Here is an 18,175-nt window from a genome sequence, read left to right as displayed (position 1 = left end):
CAACACAACACAGGCACCCATAAAATCCGGTCCTCACTACTATAACCCACGGAGGAGTTGGCATCGCGCAGAGTGGGGCTGGGCAGCACAGACCCACTGCGGATGCCTGGCGATTCCCAAATCACAACCACAACCGCGGCAGGGATGGGGACAGCCCTTGCGTACCCATTGCACACACCGCACCAGCTCCCAGCTCGGGGAGCCCTCTCAAACTCCCTCCACGGTTTCTAAGCCAACTCAGTTTCTTGTCAAGGTTTCAGAGCAAAAGGTCTCTGACGGCAGGGATATCACTATCGCGATAGTGACGTTGCTGCTGAGCAAGAGCATGAAACGAGCACGCCGGATGCGCCTCTGCTTGCACATGGCAGCGCCTGGGACATACCCACGGGCTGCCTTGCACCCAGTGGCTTTGACACCGCTCCTGCATCATCTGTAGATGCTTCTGCACAGAAACGATGCTATTCCTGCCCACATTTGCAACAGCAAGTCTGAGATGAGGCAGGGAAGGGCATGGCTGTGGACCGAAGCCACGGGATGAATTTTGCTGTTTCCTCCCCGCGCGGGTCCCGGAGCTCACTCACAGCCGGAGACTCTGGAGCCGCATTTAAAAGCCCAACGACCCCAATGGCTTTAGAGAGTCCTGGCTGCATAGGAAAGCCTGGAGACAAGTCTCACATGCAAAGCAAGAGATCAAAAACCAGGTGAAGAATAAGGCCAGCCCAAGACATAATTACTTTTCAGCTCTCCCAGGTCTGGAAAGGCTGGATTCAGTAGAGCCATGTTCAGCTCCCAGCCATGCTGCAACCTCATCATGCATCCACCTACTTCTCCAGGGGCTAAAAACCTCTCCTAAAGTTCAGCCCAAGGAGCTAAGCTTTATTTTCTGTAACAAACATACTGGCAGGTGGTGGCGTCAGGGCTCCCAGGTGAGCAGACATGGAGGATGCAATGTTCCCGCGGGCTCAGCCAGGTGAAGATCACCCTGTGGTTTTTCCTTTGGCATTTCCCAAGCGAGGGCTACTCAAACCAAACCCCAAGCAGCTTATGGAAATTAGCATAAGAGACATTAAAGCTATGCTTTAATTAGAGATATATGTGTTGGCAGAGGACAGGACAGGTGCTCCAGGATCAAAACAGCTCAGAAGCGCCATTAGAAACCAGCTTCGAGGCGGTGAAAGGCGGCTGAGCTCCCCGGGGTCCTGAGGAGCCTCCATGAAATCCCCAGAGAGGCCAGCGCAGCCATGCTCCCAGTCCCACATATGACGCACGCCCCGTTCCCGACCCAGGCAGGAATGGCTAAAAATACCAGTGTCTCTCCCTCCCCTGAGCACGCAGCTGAGAAACGTTTCCGTTGACTCATTAACCTGCCGAAGAGGCATCAAACGTTCCAGCCCGGACCCACCCACTGTTTTAGACGGTGATGGAGGGTGACGGCATCCCGACCCCGGTGATGGCCGAGCCCTGCTTCAATGCACAGTGCTCCCTCTCCCAGCACCATGCCAGCACAAGGAGCAAGTCAGGGCAGCCTCGCAACTCTTCACTTCTAGGATATTTTCTACGCGACCTAACCAAGGGACCAGGGCTGTCACCGAAGCACCAGGCAGGACAGGGGACAGTGATGCAGCAGCTGGTCCCCATCCCTGCAGATGGGGATGCTGCATGTGCTCCTTGCAGGTGCGAACACACTGATTTACACCCCCCCCAAGCATCTGGGGCTGCTGTCCATCCCAGTGGCTTTTTGTTTCGGGTGGGGGGGGGGGGGTGTCAGGCAGAGGCTGGGGACTGGATTCCCATGACACCGGGCTGCAACGCGTCTTCCCCTTCCACGCTGGCCCTGAGCGAGCACCCGCGCCCAGAGCACAAACCGCTGCGAGGGGGGAGGCGCAATTAATAATGCACCGCGCTCCCGACCCATAAATCTCCGGCACAATTCATGGGCGATCTGAAGGGTGATGGAGAAGGCCTTGTCCAAGGTCAGACAGTGAGTCCCAGGGGACGGCCTGGGAATGGGAACAGCGGCCCCAAATTCCTACCCTGCTCCCAGCACCGAGCCCAGGCCAAATCTGGATCTGCTCAGTGTGGGCACGTGCATTTGTTGTGTCTGCTGCACATCCTTAACGAGTTACAAACAACGGCCCAACGCTGCAGTTATTTCAGCAAGGCTCCAGAAAAGCTCTGCAGATCATATAATCAAAAACATGAATGAGCTGCAGAGATATCAGAGAGCCAACAAGCTCAGCTGCCTGCTGCCACGCCGCTGCCCCAGCTTTGCATTACACATGTGCTTGCCCGGGCGCCGCGGCTTCCAGCACCCCGTCACCCCACAAGCAGCGCCGGCAGAGCTGGGGTGCCCGTCCCGGCACCCCGCCAGCACACGGCCCATGCACCGGGTGCTCCGTGCGTGCGGCTCTGCGCGCGCTGCTGGCCCTTTGTTCGCTCCCTCCCCGCTTGCAGCACGCAAAGCTTTTCCTCCAACCCACCAGCAACAGGTTTTGTCCCTCCGCAGCAATGCGGGCACTGAAAGCATCCCGAGGCAGATGTTTCTGCGACCTCTGACCCAAGACTAATGTTTTCCTTTCTGCACTAAGCTGCCATCTGCCACGGCCAGCGCAGATGACACCCAGGCGCTCCCGCAGCCCACCCCACCCCGGCACGGCTCCCGCATGGCGGCACGGGGGCTTTGTTGAAATTTGGGATGCGTCAGCCCTGCAGAAGCACAGCCCGGGGGCTGGGGGGGTGTTTCAGAGGTGCTGGGTGCATGGGGGATGCCCTGGTTTCGGGGGGCTCAGCAGAGGCTCAGCCCGTACTGCCCTGCAGCTGAGAACGGCCATGCTCACACCACCCATGGCTCTCCTGCCCGGCCTCAGGGCGCCCTCCCAAGGGCTGAGACCGTGGCAGGGCTGGAGGTAAAACCCACCTCGGGCTTAAAACATACAAAATAAGCCAACAAGCAAAATGAAAACGGGGTGTAAGACAGAGCATGGCCACTAGACACGCAGGGGCTGTCCCCCATCCCCATTCTGCATGGGGGCAGGTCTGTGGGGCAGCCCCATGCCACGGGAGGGGACGGGGGGCTGGCGGGGAGCCCCATCCCGGCCGCCAGCCCTGAGTCCAGGCTGCCTCTTATCTGCACTGCTATCACATAACCTCTTCCTCACCCTCATCTGCTGGAACCATAAACGGCTGCGGTTGTTTTCCCCAAGGTACAAGCACCGTGGGAAAGCCGAGGAGGGGAGGCTCGGGTCTTTACTGAAGCCCCATTTTGGGGGCACTTGAGACTAATGGGGCCAGGAGAGTCCCTGCTGCTTCTGGGGTAGCAGCAAACCCAGGCGCCGGGTGCAGGGTCTCCCCCGCTGGGGGTAGCAGCCCCCACCCCGACACCCGTCCCCAGGCGCAGGCTGGGCTACGGGGGATGCTGCTCTCTACTCCGCACTACCCGTGGCCCGGAGCAGCCATCCCAGACAAGCTGCCCTCCCTGCACCCCAGAGACCCCGGCAGAGCCACCCCAGTGCAGAGGTGGTTCAGAAACCACGACCGTGACCTTGTGTGGTGCAGAGGGTCCACACCGAGGGACCATCACACCCGCAGAGCCCTCTACACCAGCAAACACACTGCGTGACCAAGTGGATGCCTATGCCAGCGCGGTCCGGACCCCGCGGAGCGAAGCAAGTGGCCAAACGTGAGCAGGACGCTCGGATTTCACGTGTTTGCTGGCTACAGCTGAGGGAAGGAGAAATAACCAGCAGGAGAGTCTCTGTTAACTACACACAGGACCACAGCCACTGCACGCTGCTCCTAGCCGCAGCGCGGTGACACGACCCTACCCCATCGTCCCCAAACCTCTCGGGGTAACCGTCATCCTTGGGCTTACGAACGGGAACCACAGCTGCCTGCTTTCACACCTTCCCCTGCGCAACCCCAGCAGCTGCAGACCCTGGGCGTTAAGCTTGCTTTCCATCAGGCATCCACGCACAAGAGTCACTTTTCCAGTTGTGCCAGTGGCTTCCCACCTGGCACAGCCTGGAAGCAACACCCTGGCTTTCTCCTGAAGTTACACCCTTCCCCCTAAGACACGTATGCTCGGTGCCAGCCCGGGGGACCCTGATCTCCCCCAGCTCCAATCCAACCAAAGAAAGGGCCAGTGTCACTGAGAAGAGAGATCCGCTTCTTACTGCATCTTCCCATTCCATCTTATTCCGTTCATTCTTATTCCATTGCCTCCCTCCTCCGTGTTCCTGCACGGAGCATCATCAGGGACCGCAGGTGCATATGACTGTCTATGGGATGGCTTCCCAGCGGTGTCAGCCTGCCTCGGAAACACCCCACTGAGCGCGGGAGCACACTCTGGAGCCAGGGGAAGGCAGACAGGCCTGGAAAACAGTCCCGCTGGGAAAGCAGAGCTCAGCAGCCTGTGCTCTGGTCCCATCTCCTGCCCTGGCATCGCCACCCTGCTTGGGGTGGCACAGCACCCCTGGAGCCGGCAGAAGGAAGATGGGTGCAGGGAGACGAGGAACACTTTTGGACGCTGCCCTGACCTTCCTGGGGCACGTGGGGCCATGGACGTTCCCTCCTGCCATGGCAGCCAGGGGCTGGCGGGGGCTGCTTGAGCCCCCTCCCGGCAGCAGGCACGGCCGGGCTCACCGCGCCTCACCTGCAGCTTCGCTCTGTGGTTTCTGGCACACGCATCCGTTAAGAAACCAAAGGCTTCACCACGGCTCCCAGGAGAGCCAAAGCAGAGAAGGCAGAGTTGCCCAGCTCCCCCTCGCCCACATGGGGCACCCCGACCGGGCGATACACCCCAAAGCTCCCACTGGCCCTGCCGCGCTCCCCTGGCACCGGCATGGCCCCACAAACACCTCTGGCAGCCACAACATGGCTCCCAGCACCAAAAACCAGCGCTAGACCAAAACGGTGGTTTTTATATGAAGTTCCATCCAGGCCCTGCTTTATTAAAAACTCTGGGACACCAGCCTGGGAAAAAAACAGAGTTTCACACAGAGAGAGTGGTTGGCAAAGCAGCAGGTTACTTCGAGTGACATCAGGTTAATAAAGCAAGAGCAGATCTCCAGTCTTGTTTAATTAAAAAAAGCAAACTGCAATCTGAAGTCTTTGATGTGTTTTTTTTGTTCCATTTCATTTTTGACCTAGCCCAAGCCATATAATTGAGATTTTAAGTCCCAGACTTTCATCTGGAGAGAAACTAAAGGAATTCCCAAAGCTGGATATACTCATGGACAGGAGTGGGGAAAAAACGTGCTAGAGTCCTGTTCCTCCTACCAGCGTGAAGGGGAGAGGGGAAAAAAAAAAAAAAAGGCTTTGTTTCTTAAGCAGACATTAGTCAGGACAGTTTGGGAATCAAAGTTTCCATTGTAATGAAAAACAATATAATCCCATTACTAAGCAAAGTGGTCAGGCTATTCACCGGGTGGTAACCAGCTACCTGGGAAGGAGCTGCCTTTCAATGGAGCTTCATTCACAATAAACATGAAAGATGTCGAAGGAAGAGACCAAGACAAAACTCGCCTCGTTCCCAACCTCAACAACGGCTGCTATGAAATATTTTTTTTCCCCAGTTGATGTTTTTTATATCCTCTGCCGGTGTAAATCCGCACAGCCCCACTGTTGGTGCGAGCGGGCTGCCCCGCGCTGAGCTCTGCTCTCCCCGCTCATCCCGGTCCCTGCTTCTTCTCTTGGAGGAGCCCATTTATGGGGCGACCAGGAAGGATGCGCTTCCAGCAGGGGATCCGCAGGGAACACAACCTGGGCTGAGGCCAGCAAATGGTCCCACCGCCCCCCCGCAGGGCAGGGGCGAGCGTCCTGGGGCAGGTCCTCAAGCAAGTGCCCGCACTGGTGACTGGCGTGCCTGTTAGACACCGTTAAGTTGCCTGGCTCTTCTTTTCCTCCACGGCGCTACCCAGCAGCTGTGGCATTCGAGAGCACCCACTGCAACTGCTCCCTGTTTTGATTTTTCATTTGCAAACATTTTCCCTTTAAAAATGTTTTATTCTTTAAGCCAGCAGAAGGAAAAGTCGAAATTTGGGGGAGATGAGGAATTTCCACCTCCCCAGGCCACCTGCCAGCCCAGCACTGCTGGTGCCTGAGGCCACTCTCCCTTCCCCATCCCTTTCGGGGTAAATGCCCATTTTCACCTGCTCTGGACACAGTGCTGCCCACACTTGCTGCCTGTGCAGGGTGAATTCACGCTGCCTTGCTCCCGGGAGCTCTGGCACGCACTCAGTGCCAGTGTCACCATCTCACTAAGCAACGATGATGAACTCTCTTATTTTTTTTTCCTTTTCCCCCTCAAACCAAGTTTTGGCTAAACACCGCGCTGCCTGAGAGCCAAATATGGAAAAGTCCCACCCGGGACACGCGTGACCCCACCATCCCACTCTTCTAATCCTGAACATAAAACCTGAGATTAGGATCTGAACAGCCACCGAGAGTTTAAACAAGCTATATTTAGCTCCGATATTTATAAACAGGAGGAGAGGGGGGTTTTGCAGAGCACATGGGTGCCCCTGCGGCACAAACCCTATCGTAATTCAGAGCAATTCGCACGGGGGCTGTTTCGGTGAGATGGTGAGTGGGCAAAGATGGCAACAGCCAGACAGTGATGGGTCCAGCTCCCCCCAACCTCACAGCCATGAAGCTGCTGGTTTCTCTTTGCAAGCAAAGCAAAGCTCCCAAAAATAGTTATTAGCAACAAAAACCTCGCCCCCTTGGAAACCATGGCCTGAGGGATGTAAGGCACCTCCGAGTAGACGGGTATCTGCTCCCGGGATCTGTATCCCGGGATTTCTGTGGCTGCCGAGTTTAACCAAGGAAACGGTGAGGGAGGGAGGGAAGACTCTGCCTCCGACACCTTTTGCCGGCAGAAATCCCTGTGTCAACATGACGCCCTTGCCGAGAGAGCAGGGACAATGGTGGCGGCTCTGCCCTCCGGCCGCAGCCCGCATTCCTGCCCCCCTCCCCTGGAAACCCCCTTTTTGTGGGGAGCAGCAGGCCCTGTGAAAGGGCCGTCTGTCGCCCTGCCTTTTGACTTGGAGGTCTGTGTCTAACATTTTAATAGGGGCTGGGGGCCGGGGAGAGGCCCCCTCTCCTCCTGGGCCGCTCCCCCGCAGGGTCACTCTCCCAGCTCGCCCCAAAGCCAGCGTGCGGGGCTCCGGCCGCCGACGGGCAGCAGGCGCGAGGGTGGGAGCCAGCAGTGCTGCACATCCCGCTGTCGACAGTCACATTCCTCCACCTGCCCCGAGAGGAGCTATTCGATGGGTTAACCGTCCGCGAGTGCCTTTCGGAGGGTCTTTTTCTGATCCCCCCGCGCAAGGATGCACGGGTGGGGCGGGAGCGCTGGGGACGTGCTCTCCTCCACGGCTGCTCATCGGCAGCAGATAATTTCCATCTTAAAATAAACCACTGCACGCTCACAAGCACTCAACCTCCCAGGCAGTGATGCCAGCGGGGAGCATATGGTCCTTGGGGTCCCCATCGCCCCGCTGACACCGGCTCTCTCAGCAAGGGGACATGGGACAGAGCAGTTGACAAAGTGAAGAGCCCCAGTGCCAAAGGCTCCTTTCATTGCTTCTCTTGGGGACAGTTGTGGTGGACACAGGTAACGTCACATCGCACCAGGAGCCACAGAGGAGGATGAGGAGGAATCGGCAGCAGGAGGCAAGGTGCAGCCCTGCAGCCCCAGCCCTTGCAACAGCCTGGGATTGATCCTGCACAGCCCCGCAGGTCCAAGCAAAGCCTGGCACCGCCTCTCTGAGCTACACTGACTTTAGGTCAAGCCCAAAGCAACAGGCTCCCCAGCCCATCGGTGCTCCTCCTGGCACCCAGCCCTTCCAGCCCACCACCACAAGACCGCTTGCCTGCAGGGTGCCCCTTCTATTAAATAAGGGCAATGTTATAGCATCATTAAAACTTAATAAATCCATTTCCCATATAAATACCATTAAATTCAGATTTTGGGGAAGGGAATTAGGGTGAAAACTTGTTAAAAGAAAATTACTTCTGCACAAATAAATTTTTGCAACTTGACTGAGCGTGAAAGTTTCCCATTAAAATGCAACTCCGCTCCCTTTGCTGGAAATGTGCAAGAGCCTAATAACCAGGGCCTAAACATTAACTGTTTAACTGACTTTTCCAATATTAACTCCAGACTGCCATGGGGGAAGGGGAGGACGTGACGGGTGAAAGCCTGAAGTAGACATTAATTACTGCTGTGCGAGGGAAGCACACCCAGCGCACACACCGCTCACATGCTCCCAACAGCCCTTTGCAGACACAGACGTGGGACATCACCGGCCGCGAGCAGGGCACGAACCCCGCTGCGCGTGGGGCAGTGGGCAGGATGCTGGGACAGGGCTCCCCACAGGACCCAGCCAGATGTCTCCCCCCTCAACCCCGCACACGGGCTTTAGTCGTGGTCCTGAGCCTGCATCTCTCACACCGAGCACTGCATTTACCAACAGGCACCTCCATCGCCTAATTCTCCTCCATGAGCCGGGATCCGCCTGGCAGGTCGTGCTGCTCCATCTCGCACCAAGACAGGTTTTGATGTTCAGATGAGCAACAGCACATGGAGGGAAACTGAGGCACCAAGCAGACCTCGCTTGATGTATGTGGAAACCCCGACACCGTTCCATACTGCAGACCCCTGCCCGCGGGGCACTTGCCAACGCAGGGAGGTGAGACGAGGTGACCCAATCCGCCAGACACGCGCTAGAGCTGTAGACGGAGGCGCTGCAACGGGTCCAGGAGCTGCCGTGCACCGAGGAAGGCAGAGTCCAGACAAGGGCGCGCAAGTCTGAACGGGCACCATCACACCTCGGCCAGATGGCCAGCTGGAAGCAGCGCCGAGCTGTTCTACCAGCAAGACTCAGATGTCAAAGTAAAGACTGGGGTGTCCCCAGGTGGGCATCTCTAACTGTCCTGGGGCTCTCCAAGCAGGCAGGTGGGAGCTGCCATGGTCCAGTGTCACTAAGACCTAGCGGAGTGCTGCAAAGACTTCCCAACAACACACGTGATAGATGCGCAAAGAGAGTTGTGCTATTAAGTCCAACTGGGGCTTCCTCAGCCCTTCAGAGCCCCTGCTCTGCAACCCTGATCAGACCCTGCTGACGCCGGCAGTGCCAAAGCAGGGCCCTGACCCTCACACATCTCTGCTCCTGCTCCTGGATGCCTCTGAGCTCAGACACCCAAGAAGCAAAACTGCAACGTTCCCCCTCAACACCAGAGTAGCATTTCTACTGCTCATTCCAGATCTTTGGCCGATGCGAGTAGCTGCAGTTTTACCCCAGACTAAAGCGTGAGCACAGCGCTGGGCTGCTGAGTGCCCAACACAACGCCCATTGCCGGCAGTCCTTAGATAGCGGTAACACTCACCCGCTGCTGCCGATACCTGTCAAGGCCAACCCCAAGGAGCCCGGCACTGCAGGATGGAACCCTTCCATAGACAGATGGACTGGGGAAGCTGGGATGCCTCTTCCCCGCAGCAAATCCAGGCTCATGAGGGCACCATGCAGCAGGACAATGTCAGAGACCTGCAGGATTCTGGCACAGCCACTTCCAGGCGCTGGGGCTCGGTGCTGCGTGCCAAGGGTGTGCAATGAAATGAAAAGACCATTCGGAAAGCACCTGGAATCACCCCAAACCTTCACTTCTCTGGCCCGATGGTCTTTCTAACCCTGGCCCCCAAAGTGAAGGACTGCAGGAGGTCAGCCCAAGACCGGCCTGGGGAGTGGTGAGTGAGCAGCCCAAGTGCCCCGTGGTGCTGCCCAATCCTGGGCAGCAGCAGGAGCCAGCTGGACACAAAGCCATGCACCTGCAGTGAAGCAGACGGACCCCGACCACCTTTTTGGCCCCTGGGATGGAGGCAGGACTCAAGCGAGACCCCACTGCAGGTCTGCTTTCCCAGGGACGTTTAAGCTGTATCCCAGAGGCTCTTCCACTCCACAGCCCCAGTACATGGTCTAAAACCTTCACCTGGAGTTTGGCGACACGTTAACCATGGAGAAGTCTCCATCCAGATCCAGAGCTTACCAGCTCTCGGTAACTGCACCCCGAGGCTACTCCCTCGTTAAACACACTGATGCTCTATAAATTTCACATTCCACTCATGTACACATGCCGTTACCATTCGGGACACCTACCAACACGAGCAAAACGAGGGTCAGCACACCTCCAGGCCTGGAAAGAGCAGGTTAATTTCCAAACAATGTTATTTTAAAACTTGCTAACTGCCTGCTGATTATGTTATCCAAGCCCTTAATTGGTGAATAGCTTGGCCTTGCAATGACCAAACATGTCTCCCTCATGCTACATACAATAAACCGTAACAGCCTTGGAGGTGAGACCAGGGTGTGTAGTATCAGCTGGAACAAATGGATGTATCGTGGCTTCCAGCAGGTAGGAAGACAGCAAGTCAGAGATCTTGGCTGAATAAAATGTACCCTGTATGACGAAGCGAGCCACCTCCAGAAGCTGTCCACAGAGCACAGCCGCGTGCACTGCATCACACCGCGGGATCGCACATTTAACAGCTGCAAGTACCTGGCGGGGAATAGCCCCTCTGATCTCAGGTGGTGATGGCCACTGCGAATACCTCATCCCCTCTGGATCCTGGGGAGCCCCTGAGCAACTTCATCTCAGCAGGCATCACCCCACCTCTTCTGCTCATCTCTGTGTCGCCGGTAGTGCTGAGGGACCTACCAAGATATCTCCTCCTGACCATGACCCGTGCTGGCCCCTGCCCAAATGCAGTTCAACCCTCTGGCCATCACAAGTACCAAGCCATGAGAAAAATCAAGCAAAAAACCTCAGCCCAACCAATAAAATCCCAGTGCAAGTTAGCAGGAGTCACTGGGACCACCTGAGACAACTGATAACCATCAAGACGCCTTGCAGAGAGGAGAGATGTAAACAGAGATTCTTCTAGAAAAGAGCTAAAAAATCCTGCTGCTCTCCCAGTGACCTCACCAGCTGGGCTTCTCAGCTAAGTTTCTCTTCCACTGGAATCCGCAACAGGTGACGCTTTTGTATTTTTAATCTACCCTCTTACCCATTTCCACCTTGTTCTTTCCGAGAATGAGATCAGACTCGAAAGAGCCATCATGAGTTCTCAACATGGCTGAATCACTGCTCGTCTACTTCTTTAAGAGCTTCCTCTGGCTGATTGTTCAACACTCCACCCTCTTCCTCTCCAGCACGGAGACTGCATTTTTTCTTTGTTATTATTTCATGGAAATAACGTTGGGTTAAAGCACATGAGAAAAACCAAACCAGAAGGAAACTTCCGCCCTTTACAATGAGATAACAATGACTGAGCAGTTGAATAACTTGAAGGGCACAGAGAACTACAGGGCTCAGATCACTCCTCTGTCTTCCTGGTTGTCTCCTGAAAGAGTTTTGAGCTAAAATAATCATCTCCTCCCGCTACGGTCCCCCTCTGAATGTTTCTTCTAACGTTTCTGGCCCGCTGCCCGTGGAAGCTGGTGGTGGCAACGGGCACCAGCTCAGGAGCCATCGCCCCGGCTGAACTACAACACCGCGCTGAGTCGTAAACAGAGGAAGTACTTTAGCAAACTGACTTTTCCCCCTTTTCAGCGCAAGCCTAGTGATTAATTTAACTTAGTCTTTTCCTCTGCCGTCTCTTTGGCTTCTCTGGGCAAGAGTATGACAACCCAGACGCAGCTCCTCTGACTTTAATGGTGAAAGGCTGGTGGAGTGGGGTTTGAAACTCAGCCCTCTTTCATGCCATCTGCTTTTAACTAGCGGAGCAAGGGAGGTCCTGGGAATAAACGTCACATGGCACAGCAATCTAAAATCAGCCCCACTCATTTGCAGGGATGCCAGTCAAAACTATGGTTATCCAACAGTCTAATTAGGAGCTATCACTAGAAGTCAAAAGACCTTTTGGAAAACCTTCTCATTTTGTCTGGGAAAATGCCTTAGTCAAAGGCAAGTGCCTTTTCTGGGAAGCCACAGCTCCCCAGCGCCGTGAAACCACACTGCAACACCGCAGCAACCATCGTCTGCAGACCGGACCTTTTAAAGCTCCAGATCGGGCGCAAGTGCCGTGCATGGGACAGAAACACCCCGCACCTTCAGCTGGGGTCCATGCAAGATGCACGAAACTGCTGCTGCTGCTGCTCTTCCAGCACTGAAAGACCCGGCTACCCCTGCCAAGATGGAAAACAGCTCCAAAGGCAGCTTAATTAGGCCGCTTCTGTCGCGAGCCCTCCAGCCGATCAAATGCTCAGTCCTCTCCATTCAATTAAAGCCCTGCGTGCCCCGGACTGCCTGGCAAAGGGACAAGCAAGATAAGGCACCTGGAGTTTTACAAACTATCACTGTAAAATAATAAAGGCAGAGAAAGCTCCTCATCTCACACTGGCGATTCCCTTTCTGTAACAGGGCTGATAACGTGGTTTTGGTGTTATCAGAGTCGTCTTCACGTAACCCAACTAGCTCTCTCCCGCCACAAATGCCGGGACGCTTGTCCGCTGGAGTAGCGTCTCCCTCGTACGCTATTTATTTCACTCCACATTCTAATTGGATTTGTGGGGGCAGCACAATGGGGCTTTATGGCCAAACTTTGTTAAGTGCCAGGCCGAGCAGAGATGTGGCCAGCAGCCAAAATGGTGCATTTCACGCAGGCGCCAAAGGGCAGTGCCAAGCTTTTCCGCGTCTGGTATCTGTGTTCTTGGCTCTGCTTTGTTTAAGAAGCTTGGAAGCAAAACTCCTCGTAAAGAGATAGTCAAACAAGTGAAACACCAGGATTTTGCGAGCTGCTATCAGATACCTTGGGAAGTTGCACCTCCTCCAGTCTGGCAGTATCTCTAACATCTGCCCCCACCGCCCACGGAGCGTACCCCGCACGGGATAAGTGCTTTAACACACTGGGAGCACACACCTTGGTTTCCTGCAAAAATAACTCGCACACACTCGCGAAGCCATCCTGGCATCTGCAGCCAAGAGAGAGGCGGTTATTCACAGCTAGCAACGAAGAAGTTCTTTAAAGTTAACTTTTTCTCTTAAAAAAAAACCACCCCAAGCCTACTTTGGAGGCTTCTTCTCCAAATAGAGTTCGCACACATCAGATCTAATTAGATTCCATCACCATCTGCACATGAAATGTAAATCAGGAGTTGCAGAGACTTAAGAAAAAAAGGGAAGAATGACCACAAGGAAAAGGAGGGGTGTAAGGTTGGGGAGGGGGTGGAGGGTTGGGCATTCTGGGAAGCCATACATGATTAGTCACACAGCATTAATCTGCCTCCCTTAACAATAGCTGCCGAATTTCGACCGAATCCCAGCTGTCGCTCTTTGAATGAAAGAAAACAAGATTTAGAGCGTCAAGCGTTGGTAAGGGCTTCTGTGCAAAAAAAAGTGGCGTGCATTCATTAGTGGCTCACAAAGGGACCCAGCCTTTGTCCATTAAATTGCTCATGTGCCTGATTGATTTGCTGATTTATTTGCACCAAAGGGTTGGGGGGCTCAGCTTGGAGAAGGGGGCGGGAGGTGCCCGGCTACTGGGCAGAGTAACGGCACCCAGGCGGATTTGCAAAAAGCAACACACATTGTCAAGGGAAACTGCCATTCAACAGGTTGGGATTGGAAATGCCTTCAGGTTCCTCCGCTGAGGACTTCCTATTTGGAAATTTGGGGTGGGTGGGAACGTCTCCCCGCCTGCTCTCAGCTCAGGCCATGTTCAACAGGCAGAGGGGAAATCTGGCCGGAAAACAGAACCTTGCCCATTCACATTTCTTTTATGGAATAGTTTTAAAAAGGGAGCTGGAGTCTTATTCATTTCTCTTGGTTATTGTTCCCTGGGAGCCTGGAGTGAATCGGCCATCGCTGCGGTGGGTCGGTTGGTCCTTCAAAGAGTCCCAACGCTTTACACATCCGTTTCCCCACAATCGGCTTGGAGAAAGCTCCTGCCCGGGTGCCAGGTCCCACCAGGAATGCCGGTCTGGACTGCAGCTCGGCACCAGCGCTGGCAGGGCTGCAGCAGGAGGTGGCCCTGCTCCCCCACCTGCCCCAGGCAATGTCTCACAGACCCACAGACATCAACGGGGCAGCACCAGCAGCCAGAGCCATGCCATGAAATCTCTCTTGAGCGTTTATTGGAGACGTACTGGACACCGCACCACGAACTGCCAGGGTGCAAGGGACTGAAAGGCAACACTTTGGGGCCAGGAGGGAGTAGCTGGAAGACAGACAGACAGCCTCCCTCCCCACCTGACAGTCCAACGAGCGCTGCGGGCTGGCCCTACCTCCTGCTCCATCAGCAGGACAGTCTGCATAGGTTAACACCAGCAAAACATGGCCCTTTGCCCATGTTTTTCCACCCAGCTAGGAACAAAGCCCAATCCTGCCAAACTCGCGGCGACTCCTACACAAGCAGGTTATTCTTGCCACTCAAGGAAAGAAAACACATCTTGCCCTATTAAATCCAGAGCCTTCAAAGCAAAGTCAACATGCATGTCAATACTTCGGTCGGGGGAGATGAAAATCCTCTGGCTCCTCCATACTTACTGGCACACCTCCGTCCCATTGAGAAAAGTTTCACACTTGCCCCCGTTGAGGCAGGATTCGGCAAGCTGCGTGCACCGTAAACCTGCAAACAGAAGGAGAGCGTTAGCCACAGCGCAGGTCCTGGACGGCAGCGGGAGGGGGGCTGCATCCCCTAGCGCCACCCGGACCGGGGACAGGCTCGCCAAGACCCCCGGAGCGCCCTGCCCCTGCGCAGCCTGGTGAGATGGGGGCTGCAGCACCCAGCGGCCCCCACCCGCAGGGTGATGGAGGCGGGCAGGGACTGCATGGCCCCAGCACCGAGAGGCTCACCTAAAAATAAACTCGGGGTGGGCTTGAGGGTAGGCTCTGCCTTCTCCTCCAGCCAGAGGACTGACAGAGAGAAACCCCAGATCAGGTCCTTGAGTGACAAATGCCATTTGGGAAAAACCATCCGCCCCGAGGGCCCATTAGGTATCATTAACTCGGTAACGAAATGAGTCGCCCGTCACAACTTGCTATGAGTAAAGGTTTCATTGTCTGGCCCTTAGAGCCAAATTCTGCACAGTTACCACAGCAACTCGCTTGAAAGTACCAGAATCGCTTCCGATTTCCACCCCGGCTCGCTCTTCCCCTTCTCTGCCCCGCTAGCTCTTCACGGTAAGCTGTTCTGCGACACGCGTGTGCAGCCGGAGCAGTTTCACATTGAGTGACTACAGCTTCGCACCGCCACTGCCAGAACCAAACTTCTCCCCCGGACGGCTGCCGAGCCCCACGCACCCCGAGGACACCCCGCTGCGCTCGGGGCTCTGTCCCCAGCCCCACGTGTCCTACGGGGGATGGAGTGGGGTGTTGGGGACCGCTCCGGCCCGGCACAACTTTCTGCAAACTTTGCCTCCGAGGGGCCGGGCGCCAGGCACGGCTCTCAGCCCGGGCTGCCCCGGTGCGGAGGAGTGAAGGCAGCCCTACTGCCTTCCCTTCCCAAAATCCTCCCAGGACGCTCCTGCTCCGGAGGAGGCTGCTCGCTAGGCCCCGGGACGGGGGGGGGGGGGGGAGGGGGGGGGGGGGGCATTGCAGGGCCCCGGCCCCCCGGGGCGGGCTGCTCCCCGCTCCACCCCGCACCTCCGGCCACTTTTAGGGCTCACTTTCCCCGGCCCCGACCGGCCGCCCCCGACGGTCTCCCAGCGCTTTGCGGCGAAGCACCCGGACCCGCCCCGGGGCCGGCGCCGGGGGGGGGGGGGGCCGGGGGAGGGGGGGGGGACCCGGCTGACTTTCAAGAAACAGGAAACCGAGAAAAATTTGCAAAACGGTCAAAAGCTCTCGCGGAACAACAGGCAGGAGCGCGGCCGCCGCGCGCGCCCCTCCGCCGGGCCGAGCCCGTCCCGAGCTCCGGCTCCCCCGGCTCCCCGCCGCGCCCTGCTCCGGCCGCCCGCCGTACCGAGCTCCGGTCCCCCCGACCGACCGCGGTACCGAGCTCCGGTCCCCCCGACGGCAGCGAGCGCAGTTCCCCGCGGCACCCCCCGGTACCGAGCTCCGGTTCTCGGCGGCCCCGAGCGCCGTTCCCCCGCCACCTCCTCCGGGGCACCGAACCCCGCTCCCCCCACGGTTCCGGCCCCGGTTCCCCCGGCGGCGCGGAGCTCCCGTCCCCCCGCAGGAGCTGAGCCCGGTCCCCAGGCATCCCGCGGCACCGAGTCCCCGGTTCCCACGGGGACCCCGCGTCCGGGGACCCTGCGTCCCGGACCCCCCCGACGGTGCCGAGCTCCGGTGCCCGCGGTGCCCACCCGGGACCGGGGCACACGCCGCGCCCGGCCCCGCTCTCGGCAAACTTCCTGCCGGGTGCTGGGGCGGCCGGTCCGGGGCCCGTCGCGGCGGCCCTCACCTCGCGTCAGGGCGGGCAGCAGGAGCACCAGGAGGCCGGGCGCCAGGAGCCGCTCCATCCCGCTCTGCTCCCGCCGCTCACAGCCGCATAGATCCGCGGGGCCTCGGCCGAGCCGAGCCGAGCCGGTGCCGGTACGCGCTGCCCCGCCGGTAGCCCCAGACACACCGCGCCCCAGCGCCGAGCGCAGCGACTCCGAGCGCCGGCGCCTCCCGCGGCTGCTCAGCCCCGGCGGGCCGGGCCGGGCCGGGCGGGAGGGCGGGGGGGGCGGGACGGCGCAGGGCGGGACGCCGCGGCACGGCACGGCACGGCACTGCACGGGATGGGACGGGACGGGACACTCCTCCCTAGCCAGCCCGGGGGGCCGCCGCTGGGAACCCCCTTCCCGCCACGGAGGGTCCCTGCGTGGGACGGGAGTGGGGCTGCGGGGTCCGCGCAGCCCCCACGGGCAGCCCCAGTGCAGCCCCCCAGTGCAGCCACCGGACACCCCCGGTGCAGCCCGCCCGGGCAGCCCCCGCACGGCCCCGGTGCAGCCCTGGACGCCCCCAGTGAAGCTTCCCCATGCAGACCCCAGACACTCACAGTGCAGCCCCCCCACGCAGTCCCCACAACCCCCCAGTGCAGCCCCCCATCCCCAGTGCAGCTCAGCGCAGCCTTCCCATGCAGCCCCTGCACAGACTCAGTGCAGCCCCGGACACCTCCATGCAGCCCCCCCTCAAGCAGCCCCCCCCATAGTCCCAGTGCAGCCCCTGGACATCCCCAGTGCAGCCCCAGACACCTCCAGTTCAGGCCCCCACCCCAGCCTTGGTGCAGCCCCCCCATGCACACTCTGCATAATCCCGGTTCAGTTCCCCCCGTAGTCCCAGTGCAGCCCCAGTACAGCCCCCTCCCAGCCCTGGTGCAGGCCCCTTAACCAACCTCAGTACAGCCCCTGCACAGCCCCTCCAGTGCAGCCCCCCCAGCCCCTGCACAGCTCCGGAGACACAGTCCCGGCGGGCTGCAGCACCTGCTCAGGTACGGCAGGAGGACCCAGGTCCCCAGCCTGACCCGCAGCGTGTCTGTGCAGGGGCCCTGGGCACGTAAACCATGGGGACACACAGGAATGGGGGGGGTTGTAAATGGCCGGTTGCACCAGGGGGACCAGAGCTTGGGCTGAGCATCCCCTGGGGGTCACAGGAGAGCTGGGCGCAGAGTGCGCTCGGGGGCACGGGGTGGGATTCACCCTCTGACCTGCACCACGGCTCAGGTGCACGCAGGTACACCAAGCCATTTCCTACCCGCCTTCGCCATACGTGCAGGCAGCTACCCGTGGAGCTGGGGTCGGATGTTGTTTGTTTTGTGCTGTGAACTAATGAACTCGCAGGCAGAGCCCTGGCCAGCCCGATGCGCCGCACCAACAAATAAACAAATTAGGAGAAGCAGGGAAGCCAAACCCGGGAGGCAGCCCGACAACCCCCAGATGTGCGCAGGCTTCCTGTGCACGCAGAGCTGCCTGTGGGTCCCCGCGCCCTCATCCCTGTGTCCCCAGAGCCCCGCTCCAGCCCCCAGCCGTCGCTGTGCCGCGGTCGAGCCAGGCACACTGAGCTACCCCAGAGCTTGTGGGATGGGAGCGTGGAGATCTCCCGCCCAAAACCCAGCCAGGCCCTGAGCCTGGGGACGGGCTTAAGCACTTAAACTCATGTTTGCCGGTGTCACCCGAGGGCTGTGCCTGCAGGGGGGTGCTCAGCGGCTGTACCCACAGAGCACCACTGCCGGAAACAGCCTGTGTGAGGGTGCTAATGA

At 58.2% G+C, this 18,175-nt stretch overlaps 1 protein-coding gene across 3 annotated transcripts in view; it reads right to left on the bottom strand.

The window, feature by feature from the left end:
- Positions 1-16,559, bottom strand: part of NOTCH1 (notch receptor 1) — a 44,844-nt gene extending 28,285 nt beyond the window's left edge. For all 3 annotated transcript variants that reach the window (XM_076355009.1, XM_076355011.1, XM_076355010.1), the window contains exons 1-2: positions 16,397-16,559; positions 14,542-14,623 (exon numbers count right to left, since the gene is read on the bottom strand). In XM_076355009.1, coding sequence (XP_076211124.1) covers positions 14,542-14,623; positions 16,397-16,454 — 140 coding nt within the window. In that variant the 5' untranslated portion in view covers positions 16,455-16,559. The remainder of the gene's footprint in view (positions 1-14,541; positions 14,624-16,396) is intronic.
- Positions 16,560-18,175: the final 1,616 nt, after the last annotated feature.

The sequence above is a fragment of the Aptenodytes patagonicus genome, chromosome 18 (genome assembly GCF_965638725.1).
Source record: "Aptenodytes patagonicus chromosome 18, bAptPat1.pri.cur, whole genome shotgun sequence".
Classification (NCBI taxonomy): Eukaryota; Metazoa; Chordata; class Aves; order Sphenisciformes; family Spheniscidae; genus Aptenodytes; species Aptenodytes patagonicus.
The sequence above is the reverse complement of the archived record's forward strand: the minus strand, read 5'-3'. Positions and strand labels throughout refer to the sequence as shown.